The sequence below is a fragment of the Ambystoma mexicanum genome, chromosome 4p (genome assembly GCF_040938575.1).
Source record: "Ambystoma mexicanum isolate Mex_15411 chromosome 4p, UKY_AmexF1_1, whole genome shotgun sequence".
Classification (NCBI taxonomy): domain Eukaryota; kingdom Metazoa; phylum Chordata; class Amphibia; order Caudata; family Ambystomatidae; genus Ambystoma; species Ambystoma mexicanum.
The window spans coordinates 441,532,771-441,558,012 of NC_090927.1; the positions used below are offsets into that span (position 1 = coordinate 441,532,771).

The 25,242-nt window shown below is 47.0% G+C and overlaps 1 protein-coding gene across 6 annotated transcripts in view; it reads right to left on the reverse strand.

Moving 5' to 3' along the window:
* Positions 1-25,242, reverse strand: part of LPIN1 (lipin 1) — a 369,397-nt gene that overhangs the window by 302,170 nt on the left and 41,985 nt on the right. For all 6 annotated transcript variants that reach the window (XM_069605954.1, XM_069605950.1, XM_069605951.1 and 3 more), the window contains exons 2-3: positions 21,443-21,643; positions 16,992-17,087 (exon numbers count right to left, since the gene is read on the reverse strand). In XM_069605954.1, coding sequence (XP_069462055.1) covers positions 16,992-17,087; positions 21,443-21,643 — 297 coding nt within the window. The remainder of the gene's footprint in view (positions 1-16,991; positions 17,088-21,442; positions 21,644-25,242) is intronic.

A 25,242-nucleotide genomic window follows, 5' to 3' on the forward strand; every position in this document is an offset into this window, starting at 1 on the left:
AGAATCCGGCTAGAAGCTGTTGGAGTCTCCTAAGGACCCGGCAGAAGCAGGACGAACAGATCCCGAGTCCCCTCACCAGAGTGCAGGACCCAAGGAGTGAAGGAAGCCCAACCAGTATCCGAGATCCACGACGGTGCTGTTTACTAATTGCTGAAACTGCAAAGTGCTGCTGAACCGAAAAGAGCACGTAGCTGCCAACGACCTCCAGGTGCCACCGCAGGAGTCCTTCAGACGCCCTCCCTCTTATCCCCACAACTAAGGCTCAGGAACGAGGATCTGCACTGCAGCAGCAAGACAGAATCCAGCGGCACCAGTCTTCTTCAAACCAGAGGTACTGTTTAGGATTGGGATACTTTTCTCATTGCCTTTTTTAGCTGTGCTTTTCTCAGTTGGGAATTGCATTGGCTTTTTCTCAAAGGCTTAACAGCTTGTGACCCTACAAGTGACTTTCTACAAACTAACTTTGTGCAGGACTGATCTAAGAAGTGGCTCAGCTCCATAGACTGTGTTCCAATTGACTGTGGCTGCCCTGGCTCTCTGAAGACTCTACTAGTCCATTGACTTTGATATTGTTTGTCCCTCAGAGGTGGTAACTTGTTGTAGACTGTTACTGCTGGGAAAGGCTTGTCTAGATTTCATTGGAAGATTTAGTTGTCCTCACAATTACTGAGAACCTGTTTAACCGTTTTCCTTCCTTAAACCTTTCCTTTCTGCAACTCCAGAATCTGCAAAGTATAACTAGTGTGATATATAAATGCCATTACTGTCCTTGTGATTGAAGTCACCTCAGGGTGTAGGAATTGTGTAAGAAGCATATCCAAAGATTATCCACTAACTTGTTCTGATTCTGAAAAGTAATTTAAAAGTATATTTACATTGTTAAATTATTGCCTTTTTAAAGAACTCTTATTTAAAAATTGATGTTAACTAAATAAATACCTATTTATAACAGAAACCTTGAATGTAAGTGTTACTTGGCTACTTGTATTTATGGGTTTCATTTGTACAGCTCTACAGCTCACATTGACCCCTCTTGGGATACCAACGTGTGTAGTACAGACCTATACCAAAAGGCGGGTTACCTAATACCAAGCGCATAAGGGTGGTGTAGTCTTGCACAGTGTAACTACATCAATTCTTACCTAACACCATGGGGAATGGATAAGCAGGGCAGGAGGAAAGGCTTTAGTACAGGGGGCAAAGGTGTAGAATCGGAAATTGGAAAAAAAATGACTTTGGTTTTAAAAGAGATGAGCATATGGCATTGCAGCTCCAACCAATCGCAGATGCCAGAGTGTCAGCTAGGGATGCTAGAGGAGTGATTGGGGGCAAGAAGGTGAAGGAGATTTGGGTAACATCAGCCAATAGATTATATGAAAAGTCAAAGGAGAAGCAAGTTCTGAGCGCAACCCTCTCTCCAGTTTGTAGCACAGTGATCCCTTTGTCCCTGCTCTCGCATACATCCTCCAGGCCTGTCCTTATCAAGAGCATGTGCTTGGACTGATGACAAAAAAACGAGGGATTCAAGGTCACAATTCGATCCAATACCTGGCCCATCGCAGCTTCCTATAGCCAATAAAGGGTAAAGACCAGTGCGGGAAAAGGGGGGAAAACATACTTTGGGATTCCACCTCGGACGGAGAACAGGGGTTTAGTGGTGTGCAAGCTATACAGGGGATTAGAGGTGGAGTCATGGCAACCGAGAAACAGTCTGCCACAAAGTGTTAAAAAACACAGGACTAAAATACCATCACACTGCAGACAGATGACATGAGCTGACAAATATGCCATGAGAAAAAGAGTTGGACTATATTTTCTCCACCGTGGATTGAAGCCCCCAATTAGCAAGAAGCAATGTGGGCCTAAAATAAAATCCTCTGTAGAGAAACAGTGAAAGAAAATTGATGCCATTTTGTGGCGCACAGCATGCAACCTTTTCCATGCCTCCTGTTTCTAATCACCCAGCATCCGCACCCCTTAAGGGCCACTTAGAATTATCCACTCCATGCTTCTTTCGCAGCCAACTGACTTTAATCGTTCTTTAATGTGCGTAAATGCACAAATAAAACAGACAAAAATAGACAAACCGGAGCCAAGCGCTTCTCAGGTCTGAGCCGTGGGAGCAGCTGATCGGTGTGGTGTAATGCAGTGGCTCGAGCAGGGGCTTTTTGTTTATGTGGATTTTGAATGTGAGGAGACCATTTTGGGGGATGCCGAATCCGAGGAAATATGGGCAAATTCCAGCACTGATAATGACATAATGGTTTAGGGTATCAGCAGCGATACAAGCTACACGTGTGAGTCAACGCACGGGAAGTAATTATTACAATTGAAGATGGAAGTGAATGTCCTGAAAAAAAAGTGTGGGGGCGGCTGGAATGGGAGAGTTTTCATGTCCGTACAGAAGCCTGACACCACCATAACACCTGGGCATTTGTCCATACCTGTACCAACACGCTTGCTCATTCTATTCGCCCCTTTCGATACCTCACCAAGGAAAAGGTGCAGAATGAGACATGCTTTCTTTGTTGGCATAAAAAGGCAGCAGATTTCTTTTCACCACATAACAACCCAAAACACTGCAAACAAACTTTGTGAAAATAGTTCTGAAGGTGCAGCAACCCGCTGATTGCTGCATGTCCAAACCTTGCCTCCCCCGTTCCCAACCAAGTTCCCTGTAGGCCAAAGCTCCCCCAACCATTCTTGTTTGAGCCCTGCCTGCCCTTGCAGGTGTTCCTGGGCTCGGGGGGCGCTGTTTAGTCAGGGGAAGCTGAGCCCTTATTGATACCTCCAGCGCCCCTGCCGCTTAGGCCCTCCCAGGAGTGCTGGTCCCGAGAAGAGCAAAAACCCTTCTGGCTTTTCCAAGACTCATTAGTAGTCTGTATCTTGCCACTAGTCAACAAAACACTGCCTGGCTGTCCTGCGACAGCAACGGCCAGCCTTTCCATTCCACTGTCCTATATGCAGAGTGAGTGGAAAACAAAACGAAACAGGTCCTCCTTTGGTGCGGGCGTCTTTCTGCTTGAGCTGGAATCTCCTGCAGATGAAAACCCTGCCGCTTATAAGCCGCTGGCCCCGCCCCTTTCCATTGTCCCTTTCGCTGGCATTTCAGTGGCTTTTGCAGGCTTCCTGCCCCTCGAGCTTCCTGCACACCTCCCCCTTACCCAGGGGGGAGGGAGGAGAGGACGCTGCCCCCATTATTCGGGCACCTCCTCCATTCTTTTTAAGTCGTCACCTCCATATCCCAGTGCCAGAGCAGTAGCACCCGAAGATATAAAGGACTCGCCGTGCGGCCTCTGAGGTCAAGGGGGATGCACAGCATTCAGTGGCCCTCAGATTTGCTCAACGCCTCTATATGTGTCTAGGAGGTTGAAATCATGGGGCAATGCCCCCATTTTGCAGCCCTGTCTCACTTTGGGTTATGCCACTGAGCAAATGGTTCACCTCTGCATCACCTGCTCCTGCCACCGCTACCCAGTCGTGATGACATTTTTAAGTGCCCTTATTGTATGTTTTCAGTGCCAAAAATCTAACACTAGCACGTGAACTGCTTCAAGTTATGTGCAGGAGTGCAATTGAGCAATCGGCTCATATGAGCAGCGCACCCTCATTCTCACATACTGACATGTTAGAACAACGATCCGTATGATGCATGGGGGCTAACTAACTTTACTGGGACATTTTCTGTAAAGACGGCACCCCTCAAGAAATATGCACCTAGTCATTCTCGGAGCACCTGCCATTCTAGAAAACATTTTTGGCTGAAAACTCTGCAAGATCAGGGCCGTTCTGAGTCCTACCTCAAATGAACCTCGAGGTGAGTCTAGAGTTGGTAGAATGGAAGCACAGATAGACAGACAGGGGCTCATTTATTCAGAAGGCAGACCCGAGACTGAGAGGAAGAAAGTGAACACCCACCTCGTACCCCAGACCTTCAATGGCAGGATCGAGGCTGAGAACAGAACACGAGCCTTCTTAAAGATACCTAGAGGTAAACTGGTGTAACGGGAATTGACATCATTCTCCATACGGAATGCCTTTGCTCAAGGTCTGCTTGTTATATCATCTTAGCAGCTCAAGTTGTGAGAAGGGTCTCCCTAACATTTTAGGTCCTGAGTGCAACACTGCTGTTTTCTAGAGGCCATGTGTTGGTGCCACTGGTTATATTTCTTTTTTTATAGAACTTAGAAGAAGCATAAGCCCTCCTTATTCTCTCTGGCACTGCAGACTTAAAGAAGTTCTTTTTTCCAAATGTGAGCAGCCTCTGGGGATGTGGGAGTGCTCCAGATTTCCAGATGCTTGCCAGCTTTACTGCAATTGTCTCAGGTCCTCTGGAGGAATGTGATTCTTCTTGTCATTTTCAGAAGAACTGCAGTTCACCATCAGATATTGTCACAAAACTCAAAAGTGTCACCCTTTCTCCATTCACTTTCGGTTAAACCCCATGGGACCTTGTTACAGAAATAATCAGGTGGAACACGTGCTTTCCCTTTTTTCTGGCAGCTACACAAATACTGCTGATGTAAATCCCCCAGGGGTAATTGCAGCAGGAATGACAAGTTTGTGGGGCTAGCATGTGACCCCTAATTCACAAATTGATCCTCCAGCATCACATGTGTGTACGGTTCACGCATGGTACATTCTTCATAAAGCAACAGCTAATTAATTATGGCTGCTAAAAGCTGCTCTTATTTCTAGCAGTAAATAAAGCCACGACCTGGCTCTATTTTGTTCCATAATGGAGAATACATGCATAATACAATTTTGCCAACACATTTTTACTATCAACAGTAATTAGCACAGCAGTACTTACTGCCAACAGTGACCTGGCTGACTGTATTTTACTGTAGTACAGTAAATTCAATGCAACCAGTGGCAATCAACAGTCCCACCAGCAATATTCTTATGGCCAAAATGCAATATGCCCCAAGTACTTTACCACTCAAGAAGTCCACCTATTAGCTGTGGTCACATGGTTAACTTTTCGAAATCTACTTCTCTGTGTAGTGGGGTAATCAATGCATGGGACCAGCCTTCCTCTTCACCGATCGAAAATTGAAACTCTGCTATTGGGTGTACTGACTAAAAACAACACTAACTCTCTGGCCTCCATGGACTGCTTGCAGCAGCAAGTAATGAAGTTGATTTGGAATTAAGAAAATAAATTCCACCAAACCCACTGTTGAAATGGATAACAAAGGGGTAGGGACTAAGTATTCAAAATGTGCAACTGTCAGTGTGCGGCCTCTTCAGAAATGGGCATTGCATGCGTTATGGGAAAACTGTCCACCGTGCATACCCAAGACTAAAATGGCCTTTATAAAATACGGACTGAGAGCTTCCTAAATTGCTTGGATTTATCATCAATATTGACCTCTTCTTCAAGGGCCGCATCTAAAAAAACAATACCAAACAGACTGGTTCCAATTTATTTTTATTGTATTGTTTAAAGCATGGACCTAGCTCAGGCGCAGTACAGCGCTGTACAAGGTGTTGGTAGCCAGGGTACGGGTTGGCATATTTTTTAACTGTAGCGCCATACTGTGAGTTACGGTCTTTGCATCCACCAGTGCATCCATTGGGATCAGATTAACCCTTGGTCAGGTGTTGTTGAAAAAGCCATGTTTTGAGAGATTTGTGAAATTGGATAATTGTGGAGCAATTCCTAGACGTTACCAGAATCGAGTCCCAAGGGTTGCCTGGGTGACAAGAGAAGCCTTGTTTTTGGGCCCTCTGCCGACGATTTGTGATTCTAGAAGGTTGGTTGATTTGCTGTGCCAGGAGCTTGTGCCACCAGATATGTCGAGCTTAGCTGCCAGGTAGGCTGGTATGCTACTCGTGAGTGCTGTGTAGATGATTAATGAAGTTTTGAATGGTATCTTGGCTTGGAGGGCAAGTCAATGTAGTTCATGTAGGACGGGGGTGATTTAGTCGAATTTCTGCACACCTGTAATAAGACGTGCTTCAGCAGGGTGGACTGCTTTTAGTGGAGCAAAGTGTGGGCTGTGAGACCCATGAGGAGGGCATTTCCCCCATTGATGTGCAAAACCACAAGGGCCTGCAATACGATCGGAAATCCTGAGGCAGGGTGAAAAGTTTGATTTTGTGGTTTTACTCTGCTGTGCAAAGTCAAGTTCTTCCTGCCCGCATGTGACTTCAGCAGTGGCAGCTGGCGCACTGCAGATGGCTGGTGGCTGCTCTTTCAAGACTCTAACTTCATTTGCGTTAAGGTGCGTCTGTCTTTCTTCCACTCCCTCTTTAAGGGGAAGTTAGGTGAAGCAGTCTTTGCAAAGAATCTGCAAACATTAAGATTCCTTGCAAATGCCAAGACTAGTTCTCCCTGTCGCCTAGTGCAATGCTCTGCAGGGGTCGGGGCTATTGTGAAACAGCCCTGACACCAACACAAAGGTTTAGGGAGGCCAAGTATCAATCACAGTGGCACCACAGCCTTCATCATGTTTCATGGGCGCCTAACAGAAAAATAAGCACCATGGAAAACAATGAATATCCTCGCCCCAAACTCCACAAGCCTCTCTGCCAGGGGGTGGGATCGGGAGACTGCCCCCACAGTCTGGCTTGACTAAGGTGTAGGGAAAGGGAGGAGGTACAGGGAGGCATCAAGCATCCGACCCCTCCCCTCTGAGTGCTGCCACCTGCTCCCACGAACAGATCAGTACAGAGAGAGGATACAGCCATAAGCAATAAAAAAGACACGTGTACAAATATGCAAATTGTGTTTGAGTGTGTGTCTGTGTCTGTGTGTGTGTGTGTGTAGAAGGGGTCAGAGGGATTGGAGTGGGTGACATGCGGCAGACCTTTGGCAACAACCAGCATGAAAATGTGCTTTGCAGTGGTAGTGCAGGCGCGCCTGCCTTACCTACGAGGCTAACATGTTTTTAACTAAGAAGGAAGATGTATGCTTCGTTTGTGGTGGAAGACCTGGCCAGCCCTACTCTTTTGTTCCCATACTTATGTGCCCTGATACTGCTCTCCATGCTACTATCTGTCATCACTCACACTCTCTTAAAAACAATAACCCAGCTGTCTGTCTAGTGTGCGGTTCCTTTCTTCTGGCTGTTAACAAGTGTCATTCTATGAGAGCTTGTGAACGGTCAAGCGTGTGTGGCAGCAGGATGTTGTCTACGGCCCTGAATTGCCTGGCGTGCTCACAATTGAGAGATAAAACACGAACCCCTAAAAAGATTCCCTGGTCAGGAATGGCAGTCTGGGGAAATAGGCTGACTTTATTTCTTCAAGGAATGTGATACTTTTCTCCAGCTCCTCTTCCCATCATTGCAACAGCCAGGACATGGTCTACTTGTGCTTGCCGAGGATTTTTCCAAAGCCCCCCACGCTACCACTGACAGCTTAAGACCGCGCTTGGCTGCAGAATCTGTTTGCTATTGGGCACTGGCAGCATGAAAAGTTGTTTTACGGAGAAATGTCAGAATGTACTGTTTGACACTGGCATCATGAAAACAATTTTCTACATGGTGAATCTGGAATCTATTTATGGGAATTGGTAGCAGTAAACTGTGATTGAAAGAGTTGCGCCTGAATATATTGTTAGAAACTGGCAGCAGAGGCGTTTCTAGGGGGGGCTAAAGGGGGCTATAGCCCCTGGTCTTTTGGTTGTAGCCCCAGATAGAATCTCAGGAGCTACAACCAAAAGGCTAGCTCTCCCCGAGTCCCGACAGTTCTGACATTAGCGTAGCCCCGGGTCTTTTCCAGACCTAGCAACACCCCTGACTGGCAGCATGAAACCAGGGCAATACGGGCATATGTTGTTGATAGGGGTATATGTTGTTGATAGGGGTATATGTTGTTGATACGGGTATATGTTGTTGAGACAGAGCTCCTGGTTTTTCTTTGGACACAGCCAGTATACAAATGTGTAGCATCTAGTCCCTAGTGAACCAAATACATTCTGTATGATTTTTTTTAAATCACATGTTACTGGAATTGTGTCTTCAAATACACCGATTGAATGCTTTTCTTTAAAAATGTCAGTATTTTACTGGGTATCAACTAGGTCAGTCTCCACGGTGCTCTCTCTGGGATAAGGAAATCTCATTATGGCTGGTACGAAGCTATTAACTCAGAGATTATACCCAGCAGGTTTGGCACAGGGCATGGGTGTGTCTTTAGGCAAAAGTGTAAACGAAGAGCGGAACAAACAAAGCCAGAGACAGCATTTCACAGTACAACAAAAATGTGCAAGTGAAAATGCGCCTTGCACAGAGAAAATTGGCTTACTTGAGACTTACTAGGAGCCGATTTTCTTAGGTGTGAATGCCCTAAAATATGCGAGGATGAAAACTGTCACATGCCAAGAGAGAAAGGAAGGGAGGGAGGAAGAAAAGAAGAGAGGGAGGGATAAAGGAAGGGAGAGAGGAAGGGAGGGAGAGGAAGGGTGGGAGAGAGAAAGGAAGGGAGGGAGAGAGAGAGAGGAAGGGAGGGAGAGAGAGAGAAAGGAAGAAAGAGAAAGGAGGGAAGGAGAAAGGAAGGAGGGGGAGAAAGGGAAGGAAGGAAGGAAGGAAGGAAGGAAGGAAGGAAGGAAGGAAGGAAGGAAGGAAGGAAGGAAGGAAGGAAGGAAGGAAGGAAGGAAGGAAGGAAGGAAGGAAGGGAGGAAGGGAGGGAGGGAGGGAGGGAGGGAGGGAGGGAGGGAGGGAGGGAGGGAGGGAGGGAGGGAGGGCTTTAACGGGGTCTAGGCAAGGGTCTAGGTTCTTAGTGTAGCCTCTACAGCTAATCTGCCTGTTGCCTAATGGTGAGGCGATTTATTGTGTGTGTGTTTAACGTGAATCAACTTCCACAAATGTAAGTGTTTAAAATAGGAGCAGGGAGAAGGTACAAGTTAGTCGTGTTAGTGAATAATGTAATCATATCCCATAGCACCCTCTCCTTCACACTGTAGGGATGTTGTCCCTGGGAAGAGGGCGGGGCCCGAGTACATGGACTCCATATGGAAAGGTGTGCACGCATGGTCCGTGACAGGACATGCCCACGAACGGAACCTTCCACTGCATGAATTATACTAAATTATCAGTGGGGATGGGGAAAGGATGCACTGGGGTTTATGTGTCTCCCTTAGAAATTGCATGTTTATATTAAACTGATATTTCAGAGCCCAAAAGTAGCACTTTAACCCTCTTTGGAACTATCTGACGAATTTCATGTACTTTAACAAGAAATAATCTGTATGAGCAGCATCTTCGATTTCACATATTGGAACCTGTCCCAGCATAAACGTGGTATGCAACAGGCACAGGCGGCCACTTGTGAAGAATCAACTTCTAGGGTACCAGTGGTCCAGGAATGAATATCGGTTTCTAAACCATCAATCAGCCCCACACCTCTAGTACACCAGAAGGGATGCAAACAGATTAGAAACACAAGCAACATACAAACCTCCTTGTACAATTTTTGGTAACATGGACGAAATGGCAGGCTTATCTCCAAAAGGTTGTGGTTCGATGGTTAGTTGCAACACAGCACAAATATAAATATTACCCAAATTATAAGAGGGACTGTCCAGTCAAGGTTGTATACAAATATCTACTTTATTATTAACACAACAGACAGTTCTAGCACACTATGAAATACAACCCACCCTGTAAAGGAATGCAGAGTACAGCCAGTTTCAAAGAAGGAAAAGGGTGACTCTGAACCACAATGTACCTTAGGTGTTCACCTGTAGATGTTCTTGGTGCTCGACAAGGTCAAGTCGATTTTAGGGCACTTTGTAATTTCTCCAACAGAGTTCAAGATGGGAGACAGCTGCAGGTATCAGGCGGCAACCAGTTCGACAAGCGAGGCTAGACAGAGATAGCTGCAGAATGGCATACACGGCGGCTCAGGGTCAGAAAGCGTTGTGTCAGTTCTGGTAGGCAGTTCTGAAACACTTGTCGAGATGTCTCAGATGTCTTTAAGTGACTGCAGCGTAACAACTGTCAGCGTTACAGTCTGTTGCAGCTCGAGGGACTCGACTGGCTAGAAAATGTCCTTTAAGGTGAACATTGGTAGATGCTTGTTGGTGCACTTCTAGCTTCTTCACTGGGCTCGTGTCGTCCTTGAAGGTGGACAGCCCAAAGCTGAGGAGGATGTTGCAGGCTGATGACTTGTTTTTGGTTTCAGGTTCAGCGGCCTTCAGCTTTTCCCACCTAGGAAGCGGGCTGCAGAGCCTTGGAGGGCACGCTGTGTGCTGGCTGGGTACCGGTACTGGAGCTGCTGGATGGTCCTCTGGATTCTGTGTCTCCCTCTGTTCCCTGGGAGATGTTTGGGGAGGGATCTTGCTTCCCTCTTGGAGGTCCTGGCCTTCCTCCACTGGCGGAAGATGCAAGCCAGACTGTACCTTCAGCCAGGGTCCAATGATGAGTTCTTCTTGCTACTCTTGGCGAAGTCTTCAGATGATCTGCAAAAGAGGGTCTCTGCCCTCTTCTTTTAAAGCCAAATGGACCACAGGGATTGGTGTAGGCTAAGCCTAACTTAATGAACCAATCCTGGGTCACCACCAACAATCTCCTGTATGTGTGAGGTCATACCCAGACTGCTTTGCGACAGAAAAGGTAAAGGGGTAAAAACATGTAATAATAAGTCCCACTGATCTACCTGTCTGTTGTGGATCAAAGGGTATCCCTGTATAATGGAGCTCTCTGTGGTTTCTGGGTAAAACAGCTGGTCTCCCTTCAAGCTGTGGCAAGACTAGACTTTCTGGCTCCATCATACCACATACTCATACCTTCTGAATGGGGTCCCCCTGCGGGGATGACTACTGTAAACACGCAGTCTCAGACATGACATTTCACTGTCAATCGATACTGAGGGTGGAAGCTGGCATTAGGTTGACACAGTTGCATATGAAAGTTTGTTGGGGTTTCCTGTGTCATTTGGGCCTGTTTTAATAACTTTATGATTAGTATGAAAATTGCTGCAACCAGCTACAGGGCTCAACAAAAGGACAGAGCGGATCCACTGAGACTTTATTAGTTAATTATGCTGGCCATGGCAGGGGGAAGGTTTGGCCCTCCCCCTTCTGGAGATGCGTCATGTACTCCTCCTGTCATATCACAACTAAATATGACAGGGGGACTGTGCCTGTAGGCTGTGTCCACCCATAGTACACAGGTCTATACGAATGTCATGCAGTGAGCATAGGAAAATGTGTGCGGATTGGCCCCAGACATTTTCCAGAGGCTGATCTAACATCATTCAAATTAATTTAACTGTTTAAAAAGCCCAGGCGAGCACACCCACACACCGTGCAGATGGTCGAATTCCTCACACCACTAAAAGTCTCCACTAGAACATTCTGGCAAATATGCCACAAGGCTGTCAAATGGTCTTTCACGTGTCCTGGACAGAGATGCTTAAAAATATCAGAGACTAACCCACCCACCACCATAGCCTTGCACTATCGGTAGAGGCACATGTACTGCAGCCATCAGCGCAGCCGCTTTCATGGAACATGCAAAGTGCATGCTTACTCCCAGCCAGGGGCACAGACTGAGATGTAGAACACTTCCTTCCAAGGGGCAAACAGCAAAGATAAAGCAAGATAAGAAGTTATTCAGGAAAAGCTGAGTCTTGAATTAATGCTTGAAAGTGAGATGCTTCACTAGGCTTCTGATTTCGAGGAGGATGACATTCCATATTTTCGTAGCCTGTACCGAAAGGGATGTACCACTAATCCTTTCCTACTTATACTCTGGGATGCAGAACATACATTTAACCTTTGATGGCAGTATGGAACCAGGGCTCTATTTCGTCAATCTAAAAGAGACGAACGAAGAACCAGTATAAGAGAATAGTCTGTGCCTTAAAAAAAACATTCAAAAATAGTCTATAGGCACCCCTCTGCAAGAACGAACACAGCCCATTGACCTGTTCTTTGGGAAGGTACTCACTTGAGATTCTGCAGCCACACTTTAGCTCACTGTACCTTTCACAGATGGGAAATATTCCATTTGCATATCAGTTTTTGTCCCACCCACATGGGCAGTCCAGCACCAAAATGCTATGGCAATTCCCATATGAACAAGAGTAACAATAGCAACCCCATACACGTGTTTCAGCCTTTTTGTGCCTCATCAGTGAGGTGGAGCTGTGCCTCTCTGAGCACAGTGAGCAAGGGGTCCACGTCTGGATGACCGGAGGAAACTTAGGGTGACTAAACCTAAGTCCCTTAAACAATCAAAAAATAGTCCATAGGCGCCCCTCTGCGAGAACGAACACGGCCCATTGACGTGTTCTTTGGGAAGCCACTCGAGAGTCCGCAGCCACACTTTAGCTCACTGTACCTTTCACAGATGGGAAATATTCCATTTGATTCCAAGCCTTTGATTATTCTTGAAAAGGTTGGCTAGTAAGAGGATCCCCGTTGACTCCAATTTCCCCTCAGCTGGTGGTGATTGAAGGACCATTAGCAGCAAAGTGTTCATGGAAAGGAAAAACTGAGCCGAGGCAGGAAGCTCCTTCTCACTCGCTGGGTCGGAGTCAATAGTAGAAGTGGAAGGCTTTTGAGAGGGATCACATCCTAGGGGAGCAGCATCTGTCGTGGAGGGTCCAGATAGAGACCCATTGAGAATAGACCCAAGGGAGCCACCTTCATGATAGGGCCTGTGCAGTGGGCAAGTTCTGTGAAAGGGTGGGTGGCGGGGATGACCAGAGGTGGTACTTGGCCCTGGGCACTGAGGCAGTGAAGAGTTCGATGCAGATGGGGAGTAGAATGTTAGAATGTCGCTGAAATATTATGGATGGGAAGGCGAGAAATTGATACATGCGCTCAAAAAGCGCTTCAAGGGCAGACTGAAGGGTCAGGGTTCAAATGCAAATAATGAGCAAATGAAAAAGCTACCTTGAGTTGCACCCTCTGATTTTCCAGTACACGGAAAAATCATGGAGTATGGGTGAAAGGAAAAGGCATCATCTACATGGTGATAGAAGACTGATTCAAAAGGAAGGCCTGCTCGGAATAGTGAAGCCTGAATCTCCCCTGCCCTGCATGTTTCGGCGAGCCGCCCATATAGGGAAGGCTCAGTGGCCGATGACCTCAAGTAAGTTCCAGTAGTGAAGCAAGTAAGGTGGCTGAAGATGCTTGGTACAGAATCCTAGCGGTTCTGGGCACCCCACATAGTGTTGACTTTGAGGCATAGTCTGAGGTCAAAGGCCCAGTAGTGTCATTGCTCTCAGCCATTGGTCTTGACATATGAACTTGTATTGGGGGGGTGGGGAAAGGAGGTCAGGACTGCTGCTTGAGATCAGAGATGGTAAATCACTGCGACACCAGCCCTACGTGAGATTCCCACACATTTAGGCGCAGCTTCTTAGGAATCCTCGTGGATGTGGGCTCATAGCACTTTGTGATAGATTTGGAAGGATCTAAGGGGACCTAGTGTGAGACATTCCAGGTAGCGAGTAAAGACCTTGGCATGATGGCCAGATTTAAACCGCTTAAGGGGAATGTCAAACAACATTTCCTCTTCTGCTTTTGCCTTGGTTCTGGAGTACAGCCCCTCGATAAAGGTCCGGTGGGGGAGTGAGGGTGTTGGGCCAATGGGCATGAGAAATATTTCCCCTGTTTACTTGTTCGGCACAGTTCTGCTAGTTTTGTATCATTTGAAAGCTACTTTTACAAAAGATCTATAAAATAATCAAGCCAATTAATAAATTTAAACTAAGGAAAAAGAAGGAATTTACTATAATTAAATAAATGTGTGTTCTACACTGTAATCACGAAAAGCACCTGTGTCTAAGTGTTTTGGTTGTGATAATCCAGATGTATATTGAGGCAATATTCACCAAGTCAGCGGACTGCCCTTTCGGTAATGGCCTGCTGCCCAAGCTAGGGGCCAGAGTGAAGCGGCGGTCCCTTAACGCAGGCCGTGGTGCTGTTACCGGCAGGGTTAGCCCGCTTCCATTGTTAATATCTCTATTAGCGCCCCTGAAGATCACTCACGGGAGCTAAGGGCTCTTTTGAATTACAAAAACAAATCTTACTCAGTGAGCTCAGAAGCAGCGCTGTAATGGTTAAGTCTGTCTTCCCTGTTGATGACCATGATGCCATCAACAAGAAAAAGGGCAATTTTAGAGATCACAGACTACAATTTGTTTTTGTTGTTTTTCTATTCAAAAGAGCCCTTACCGGCGCACAGTATATTGTACCTTTGAATACAGCCAGCACTCCCCGCCAGAGTGATGAGGAGTGCTGAGGTAAGCAAGTTAGCACCAGAGTGCAAAAAATATGTTGCAATGTATTAGCCAAGCCAGCTAATACAGTGGGTGCTACTGTTTACAATCTGAGAACAGGCCGAACAGGATCAGGAGCCAACCCGCCGTATTTACTTGTTTACCACATAAAGCTGCATCGCCAAATTATGTAGCGGACCCAACCGGATGGAAGCCCTGGGCGATTCCTTGCCAGGGGAGTGTGATGCACATGCGCCATCCTTCATGTGATAGTTTGCATGTTCTACTAAAATGTTTAAAATGTCTTGAGTGTATTATTTCTTTACTCCTTCAGTTCATTGTTTAGAAGCAGTGTTCCAGGCGAAATTTAAAGGCGGTATAAGCAGCAGCGTGGCTCTCAGCCCTTCACTCAGAGATTGCATTTGGGCTAGCGGCACGCTGAAAGAATCCACACGGGTACACGCCATGGCACAAGCGAAATGGACTTCATACATACATGTGCAGCTAGGCTAGCACATGCACAAGATAAACTCATGCCGAGAAAGAAAACACCCGAGTGCACCAACACTCCATATCACTCCAGAGTTCTAGTCGATCACCGTATAACATACACATCGTCAAACGTGCTGACACAATACAGCTTCATATAAAAATAGCGTTTCATCTTCGACAGTATGCAGGGAATACGCAAGTATTCTGTATCCCCGGTTCTCTATCCTTGGCACACACCCCACACACCTCCCATTTCTGTCTCGTGAAGAAGAGCATGCTGCCCATCCTTCCACTGCTTGCAACCTGTAGGCCCTGCCTCTCCTCACACTCCCAGGCAAACACACGTCATTCTTCACAATATTCGCAGCAGGGGGCCTCCCCTCCCTGTGTTCTCTCGCGGAGGTCGCTCGCTCGCACACCTTTGCACTGGCTCACCTTAATCCACTGCACGGCCTCTGAATCGCTGCTTCCCCGGTCCCCAGTGGTGGAAATGGAAAAAATGTGGTGGAGGATCCCACAAGTGCCGGGGTGGGGGAGGAGTTGGGGGGGCAGAGGGGGCGGGGTTGGTAGTGGCCATCCGATCAGATAAATACTTTTTAAAAAAAGAAAGAAATATAAGCGCCCACAACGGTAACATTGCCTTTTACCGCCGGACAGGGCTTTAAGTGGGACCCGGCCTGCCGGGGCTCGGCCTGGCAGGCTTCGAAATTTCGATTTGAGGCAGGGCCCTGTGGGGCCCACTAATCTCCCCTGCCAGCCCCGGCCACTACACGAAAATGATTTTTTTCTGAAGCTCTCGTGTGCGAAAGCTTCAGGCTCCAGAAAAAAATGCCTTTCAGCCATATTGGTGGTGCTGCACCTGCGAGGCAACCCTTTAAGCAGGAAATGCCCGTGGGCCAGCGCCACCATTATGGAGAAAACGTGAAGCCGCTGGAAGCTGAGGCCGTTTTCAGTCTTCAGGAAAACGGCCTCAGCTTCCAGTGGGCTCACCCCTTCAGCCTTAATGGTGATGCTGCCCCTACCCAGCTAGCAAGGGGCAGCGCCACCATTAAGGCTGAATAGGCGAGGCCCTGTCCCCTGCCAGGCAAGCCTATAGAATATAAATGCAGAGATCAACACCCTCTCCCCTACGGGGAGAGGGTGTTGATCACTACAAAAGGTTGCCTGGCAGGTGTGCCAGTAGTACATTGAGCCGGGGCTCGTCAGGGAGGCATGGCCTAACGGGCCCGCAGGACCCCTGCAGTTAGGCCAGACCCCCTTGATGAGCCCTGGCTCATTTTGTTGTGCGAAAAAAAGAAAAAGAAAAAAAAAAACGCCCGCGAGGGCAGCATTGCCTTTTACGCGGCTCTGGCACTGGTGTGTAAAGCACAATGCTTGCTACATGTACAACTGATTCCTTTCAGTTGTACATGTAGTGAACATTGTGCATTACACATCAGTGCCAAAGCTGCGGTAACCGGCAAATGCTGCCGTCGCGGATGCTTTTTTTTTTTTTTTCTTTTTTACAGAGCTGTTCATGGGCTTGGGTGGCTGACTCTGGCCGGATCCCGAGATCCGGCTACACATCTGTTGCCGGATCTCGGATCCGCCGAGAGCCGGCCCAATGACCAGCACTGCTGGTCCCCTGCATGGCTGCTCTCTGTTCTATACTGGAAACTACTGCTAGAAACACTACTCGTGCACACCAGGCGCCCCTCTGTCTGGGCACCATCTTCCATCGCTCCCGCATCAGCAATGCTTCGCATTCATTTTACGACATGGTCCGAGCTGCGGCCTGAGCTAAATGTCTCCCATAATTCCCTACAGTGCCCCTACTTATGCAACCCACCTGCAAAGACTTTCCTACCATCATCCCCCTTTGACTATTTTTCTCCCTCACTTCAACCCCTTCCCTTCCTCAACTCCAAATTCCCACAATTCTTTTAAGCCATAGGTTCCCCTTGCACAACATTTTTAGCAGTTTCCCAAATTCGATCCGTGCATGACGCTTGGCAATACTCCCAAAGCACACGGGGCACGGCACACCCTTTGTACCGTGCCGTGCATCACCTGTAATAATCGCCTATTCACCCGCCACCACCCACATCCCGCTCAGTCATTACAATGCCGCCATGCGTCTGTAAACCTTTATGGCCAGTGGAAACTCCTCCCTCTTGAGTGCGTCATACATGTTAAGGCATCGACGTGCTTCCCTGAATGGGGCCTCCATTGTGTTGTAATGTTCCTGCCCACTGACTAAAGGCACCCAGTGCTTTTTGTTTTTTCACAATACTATGTTAGTCAGACACGCATTCACAAGGAATGCATGGCCTTACCTGGCCGCCCTCTGTTTCTTGGACAAAAAAGGCTTCTCCGTTGTCTCCGAGTTTCATGTGCAGATCGACGCATTCTCCATTAATCTCGATATCTACCTACAATGCGTCCCAATTTGGAAAGAAAAGAGACAGGTCGCCGTGAGCGCTTGTGTACAAGCCCAGACAAAGCAAAGGAAGAGGTCTGCATTACATTTCAAATGTTCTATTTAGCTACATCTAAAGCAGTTAGGAACTCTGAGCTCTTGAAAGTAAAATAACAGGTTGAAATGGTGTGACTAACGGTTAGAGTGATTGCTGTATGAATGTGTGTGTGTTAGTTTGTTTTGGTCCATTGAGCTGATTTTGACAAGTGGTGGATAGAGGTGGGAAGGAGGGTTGTACAACAAAGGCATTTTAAAAATGCCTAAATGCCTTTGTTGCACAATCCCCCTACCCACCTGCCAAAATCAGCTCACCTTTTGAGGCGCTGTGGAGGACAGGGATGGTCTTTTTTTTACAGGATTTCTATCCAGTAAAAAGATACCATCCCTGTCCCCTGGGCCCCCTTGCCACCCCAGCATCTTGCATACACACATAATCATGTTGATTGTGTTAGGCCCAGTGGGGCCCAGGGGACAGGGATGGTATCTTTTTACCGGACATTTATCATAGATGTCCAGTAAAAAATGCAATGCCTTCCCCCTGCGCCCCCCAGCACCAATTGCAAACTGTTTGGCTATTTACCCTTTTTTTAAAGTATGCTCTACAATGCTACATTTGAACCCATTATTTAAAACAAAAACATTACGGGGGAAAACCCCCCGAACCTCCTCAATTGGTTCGGGCTCCCTTGCTACGCTCGGTTGCTATGGCATTTTTGGGGGAAATAGTTATGCCCCTCCACTTAAAAAATTCACCAGCCGCCAGTGGCCCTCGGACTGTGTTGTGAACGGGATAGGGGGAGCCGAGGCACTGTGGTGGGAGCAGGATGGGCGGGAACCATGGGATAGGGGTGGGAGCAGGGTGGAGAGAGCCCAGGGTGTGTGATGGGGTGGGGAGAGCCCAGGGACTTGGTAGGAGTGGGATGAGGGAGCCCAGCGACTGTGATGGGAGCTGGTGGGGGAGTCCAGGGACTATACTGGGAGTAGGGTATGGTGACGGCGCGTAATACATACTGTCCATTTGGCATTTGTGGGGGACCCGGCCTGCCCAAATTTTGCTCAGGGGGGCCCAGGCCGAAAAAGTTTGAAGACCATTGCTCTAACCCCTTCTAGATAACCCTCATTTCTGGATTTCTGTTGGTATTAGGAGTTCCACGGTGGTAGTCATGTGTGCGTATTGTATTACCACCAACAGTACTGAACAAAGGAACACAGAGAGACAGAAGTTGCGACACAGGGTGAGGATGCCGTGCTCTGAAGGGGAGTGAGTCAGTGTGATCAGACACAGGGTGAGGATAACGTGCTCGGAAGGGAAGTGAGTCAGTGTAATGGGTTGAGTCTCCAGTGGTGTGACTGCGGGCTGGTCATTCGCCGCAAAGGATCAGGTATAGGACAGTATTTGCGCTGGGCCAAGCAACAGGTCTATGAAGGCCAAGAAGTCATGTCACTAGGTTAAGTGGTCGACATGCTCTGTACGGTCCAGTTTCCTTTGGTTGCATTCCGAGAAGGTCGCTGGGTTACTGTGTTTGGGTAAGAGGCCACTGTGCATTATAAGGTCCAGTACATGGTTTCCCTTATGACACGTTGCAGCAATGACTGCCTGATGACCTGATTGGCTGGTTAACCTTTCCTTGTAGATCGTTCTAACTGCATTACAACTTAAGGTTCAGCTGTGCAAGGTGTTGAGTATCACACTGTATTTAGCATTAAGGAAGGCATGTTTTAAATACCCACGACCGCAATTGTTTCTCTAGTTCCATCATCACATATCTTCAGTAGTAACCTCAAATTATGACCAATTTGGGCACAATGCCACCTTCCAACCAGAACCACTGGTAGCCTCTATAACAGCATAGTATCAGACTGGACAATACAGGAATAGCTCAGTTCTACAGAACTCTTCGGAAAGTGTTAACACATAGAACGGGTGTATGTTACATTGAAAGGAGTCTCTATACTTTAACTATGGTAACACGCATTGGCAAAGCCAACTGTTTTGGCTTTTGTGTAGGCAAGGATTAGGCATTTGCCAGGCACTGCCATAATGGTACTATCTGGCAGTAAAATGGCAACAGCTGGAAAATGGTGAGATTGCCTACCCATATGATAGCAGTGCAAAGGCATATCTAATGCCTATAAACAAGACAAAAGTGGATGAAGTCACACTTGGTTAAGACATGTATATGACAACAGTAGCACATTTACAGCTGCAATTAGGATGCTTACTTTCAGGAGACTGCCTAGAAATGGTGTGCAGTTATAATGTCGACTGCAAAAAGTCGAAAACAAATATGACGGAAAACAAAATGTCGAAAAAACAAAAAAAATAATCAAATGTGTTTTTTTTATTAGTATGTTTTTTTGGGTTTAGCTATAAAAAATAAACGGGAGGTTGGGGGGGAACCCCGCATAAAAAATAAAATAAAAAAAAATTCAAATTTTTTTTTTCAACATTTTTGCAGTCGACATTTTTTTGCAGTCGACATTTTCACTATAAGCCCCTAGAAATAACACTGGCAGACCGCATGTTTATGTTACTTCTTGATAGAGCTAGCACAAAGAGATCCCAGGTTGACGTGTTCTGGGCAGGGAGGGGCATGTAATGTGTGGGAATGTCCATAGGGATTAGCATGGCCATGGATAGGCAATGACTGGGTAAATAACCAAACAACACTCACAAGCTTTGTGTCCCTCCTCACGTGTCATCTTACTCATAGCTGTACTCCAATGGAATAGTTCTGGATTAGAGGTGCTGTTTATTAACCAAAACTAAAAAGCGGAATACTGTAGCTCAATTCTTTCTGGTATCGTATGTTTCATTAACCAGATTCATACCATAGCTGCGTGTCACCACCTTTAGTGCATACCGGTAGTGCACCACCCCTCTCCCAACACCACCACCTCCATAACAAAGCCGTACAGAGACAAGGCAAAGGCAAGGCACTGCTGGCTCTGTCTGAAGGCAGTGGCCTGCGGGCACTGTATGAGTGAACTAGACGTAGGAACGGAGCCGCTGACATGCTCTGTACCACCACCACCCGCGGATGCTTTTCAGGGAGAATGGGTAGGACTCACCAGGCGATGGCAAAGATGGATATCACACCCATGTAGACACCCTAATCCATACAGCGAACAGTGAGTGCCTTATTGTTGTGATACAGGGTGGGACAGCGAGGAGGGGGCAAAAGGCACTCCTTCCTGAGAAAAATAGCACAGCACCTGCCACCAGGATTTTCAATACTAACGGCAAGTAGTGTGTGCGCTTTATATATACATATACTGTTTTTAAAAAAAATAATTTAGTTCACTGCCTTTGGTGGCCCGCGACGGGACACCCGGGTGGGCCACACCAAGTGTCCCGGGCACCCCTGAATATGAGCAGATGCTGCGGACACGCAGCTGACATCAGGCAGGGGACACCCTGCTTCGTCCGAATCACCGGACCGGATACCTTGGGGCTGGGGGTCACCCCAGATGTGGCAGCCTCAGCTGTGAGGGCACCCAGGCCGGGGCTGCCGGACCAGGGTGCGACCACGCGGTATACAACACACAAAGAAGACACAGACACGAGATGCCGCTTCCTGGGGCTCTGCTGCACTGACTCGCACGTGCCAGCAGAGCCCCTTTTATTGAGGAGTGGCATGGCATAGTCATGACACTCTTTCTTAAAGGGGCAACGGGCCCCTAGTTAAATAGGCCACGCACCACACTGCCTGTAAAAAGTAAAGTCTGCAAACATTGGAAATGCCAGTGTTATGGTGACTACAAACACTACGGGCCTCATTACGACCCTGGTGTAGGGGGTTAACAGGGCCGGTAGAGCTGCCGGCCCCGTTAACCCCCCACTGCCTCATTACGAGGTCTCCTCGCAGGACCCGCTAAGTATCCATAGCGGGTCCCGCGAGCAGACCAGGATGCAAACAACGGGCCTGTCATTAACGGGCCCCTTGTTTGCATCATCCCCATTCCCATTGAGCCCTAGGGGCTCAAATGGAATGTACGGGGTCCGGGTTCCCTAAATGGGGAAATACTGGGCCCTCCAAGGTCGGAATGCCCCGGTATTTCCTCATTCAGGGAACCCGTACCCGGTACCCAGTATGGGGGTAGACATGCCGCAAATAGCGGCATGGCTACCTCCATGGTCTTAATGAGGCCCTATACATCTATCGATCACATTAAAACTAGCCAAGCTAAACAGTGCGCCACACAAATAATTTTAACGATAGTATTACGGTAATCTAACATTAAAATGGACTGTTGTGAAGCAGAGCTGCACAGATATAAATATGTGGCATGCTTAGGTGTCCTTACCACTTTCTCCCTGGAACGCAGAACCCCCATTTTCCCGAAGCGCACGTGGAAAGGGGAGCACTGGAGGTTTCCATTCGGCTGACGCACAACGATGACATCGATGCAGCCGGACAACGTGGCAGGGTTGAGTCCTCGGTAAAGTTCCTTCACCGTGACAAACACTTGCCCAGCTAACTGGCCCACGTAATTCATGGTCTGCGTCTGAAAGCACAAGCAAAACAAGTTACAGCCCGAGCGCTGGCGCCAGTCGCAGGCATGACAGATGGATCATTTTCACATTTCGCATCATAAGAATAGCTCAAACAGCAGCGGGACGCTTATACAAAGACAACGTTGATTAAATTCTGCTACAGCCCACGCTGCAAAGGGTGCTGCAGAGGCAGTCTTCACACACCCTGCTGGTATGCAGCACTGAACCGTGGCGCTCTGTAACCCATCAAGGCCAACTGTGGCCTAAAGTATCAGACTTCAACCGGTTTGTGAAACATTTTCTCTACTTGCTCGTGGCAACGCATTTTTCATTATAGGCAATCGTCAAAGCCCCAAACTGCATGTGCAAAACGTGAATGTGTGTATTTTGGAAAGCATAACAGGGAGCCCCCCCCCCCCTATGAAGGAGGCATTATGTAGGCAGGCTCGGACTGGCCTATAGGGCAATAGGCCAATGCCCGAGCCAAAACCAAAATGCTAGTGGGTGCCAGTTTTTTGGATCAAAGTGGACCACATTTTTGGCCCATGTGGACCAGTAAGTTACTTCACCATGCGGCTAATAGTTTTGACCAGTATTACTGAATACAATGCACAATTGGCATCACATTTGATCAAAAACCTCTCCATGGGTACTACGAAAACAGTCGGTCACAAAAGGAATGATTTGCCATCTGGAACTGTGGGCAACGTTTTTATTGGTGCCCGAGACAATTTTATGCCCCAGTCCGACCCTGCATGTAGGTCTTGCCTGCCGCCGCTGACCGGATCCATGCTGTGTTTTCAGGATACCCCTCATTAATATTTATGAGAAGAATTTGCATACAATGATTCTAAATGTATGCACATTTTGCCTCATCAATATTAATGAGGGATGTCCTGAAAACCCGTCAGGATTCTGGCCCTCGAGGCCCGGATTTGGACAACCCTGTGCTAAGGAAACACGGGTCTTTGCAGACCCCTACTTGCCCTGCTTCGCACCAGAAAAGTAAAGCTCATTAGCACAAGTATTGTATCATTATTTATTTTAACGTTTCCACCCCTTAAATATCTGTCGAAATCCAATAGCGGCATTTTGGTTTATGGGCCATTCAAGGTCCGTCATCAGATAGGGTGCAATCTACACCAACATCAGTTGGGAGTTGGCCCCTGCCCCAACAATTCGCTGACATTTAGATATGCACGGGTGGCCGGACGTGAGGCTCGTGCGCTCCCAGAATGCCCCTTCCAAGCAGCAGCCCTTTAGAAATAACGGGACGTGCATGCGGCCTCTGGTGGTCACAGAATGCAACAAGCAGTTTGGTCATTGTATCCTGCTGCCATTGATCACTGTGCATTGGAACATTCCAGGCTAAGCGTCTCCATTCCAGCGCACACTGTGGTCTCAGACTCTAGGAAAAGTGGGGAATGAAGCATGCAGATAAGAACGAGTGGATGGAGAAGGGCAGATGGCCAAGATAAGTAATCTGTTTTAGCCTGTACAATCTGCCAATAAATTAATTTGTCTTCATCATAGAGAGCACGTTTTAATTTCACTGCTGGATGAGATGCAAGATATATGTGCAGGCAGCATAAATACAATCCAATTTTGTGCATAAAAAGCAGGTGTGCGTAGAAAAGCTCTACAATCTTACAGAACCGCAAATGACCTGCCATTTTCTAGATATCATAAGAGCCTGCTGGTTCCTGCACCTCCAAATGTCGCAATGGCTAATGCACACATGCTAAATTAGCATGGGCGTGAAATTTAAGAGTATCATTGTGTTGGTTGATACTGGTGAATTTGTTGGTTCATGGTACAGTGATATTTCGCCATAATTGCAAAGGGTAGCACACATGGCATTTGTAACAATATGTGGTGAGACCACCCTTAACATGGGGAGTCCCTCCCCCCACAATCAAGGTGGCACACAATAAATCATTTATATAGTTCACACTAACCCTATCTATGGTTCATATTGAGCCACGTAGATCCCTCCCCCAGTGCCAACAATGAGCCAAAAACCAGGCTGAGGCATAGGCAGAATATATATTTATGAATGGATATTTGCACCAAATCATTACATACGTCACCTTCTCTGTGGCACAAAACCAAGCTTCAATACAAAAATGTACTTTAGGGAACGTTACTATTTAATTTCACTTTTGTCCATGGAACACAAGCTAATTAACAGTTCCACCTCTTGTTCCACGAACACCTTTTATGTCAAAATTAAATAATACCTTGGAGCATTACTAAATCATAGGCGTTAGGATTAGATTTAAAACAAATGCAACATTTTCCGTGTTCAAAAACAATTTCAGACATGCAGCGCTTTGTATGTTGTTTAATTTCCCCGCGCACTTAAAAATGAGAGCAGTTTTAAAATCACACAGACTTTTGGGAAAAGTTGAATTGATAGCCCCATCCTTCCTTCTTCACCCCAAATAATTACAAAATCGTTCTTCTATCAACGTCACTTACTCACTCCCAGGAGAGAGTGTGCATTTTTCAATTATAAATTATACTCTGTTGCATTTAACACAGCACTTCTCTACGCAGCACCAAAAACACAGGCTTCAGTTATATTTAGCCCCCATCTACATAAAGAGCAGTTTTGGGGAGTGGAAACAGTTAGGAACGCGTTTTTAGACAAGGACACCCCTTTCCTTTAGGGAAGTCTGGGGTGAACAAGAAAAATAGGTATACCAATTACTATAAATAACTATAACTTGAATTACCGGTAGGACAAAGGGCGGAGCTTTCAAACTCCCCCGAAATCCCCCTGCGCCAGGTGAGGGCAGAAACCACTGAGACCCTTATTCTAGCATTACGAAGGGGCGAAGTGGGAGCTGGCAATTTTTCGGTTGTTGATTACTCACAATGTCCAAGAATAGATCCGAAGAGCCAACGGAGGGGGTGCCCACTCCTAAAACACAAAAGAAAAAACAACAGGAAGGTGCACCCCCAAAATTATGGCATAAAGAAGGGGATGAGACAGCCACAGAGGAACGACTTCCACCTCATCAAGAACCCAGAGCGGTTTCACCACCAAAGATGACAGAGCAGGAGTCCAATAAGGATCTATTAAAACAATGCTTCAATGACTTCAAGAACCAAATGACGGAAAAACTTCAGGCACAACTCGCACTTATAAAAGCAGAACTTGCGCAATCTTTACAGGAGATGAAAGGTGACATCAAAGCCTGGGCAGAGAGAGTGGAAACCAATGAAACTGCGATTCAAGAACTTACAGAGGACACCCGCAAATTTGACATTTTGACTGACCAGTTGGCAACATATACTCATAATATGGAAATACAAATGGAAGATTTTGAAAACAGATTGAGATCCAATATTAGGGTCAAATCCCTCCCAGAAACAATCGAGCATCGAGACTTAAGAGGATTTATGCAACAAGTGTTCGTCAATCTCTTAGATTTGGAAACGAGGGAAGATGATCCGCTTGATCAAATACATAGGGGGGGCCGAAACGCAAGGATCCAGGAGCGAGACCTAGAGATGTGGTTGTAGCAATACAAAGATATGGACAAAAGGAAGCAATTTTTCAAGCAGCAAGAAAAGTATTACCAAGGTCAATGGATCAGAAATA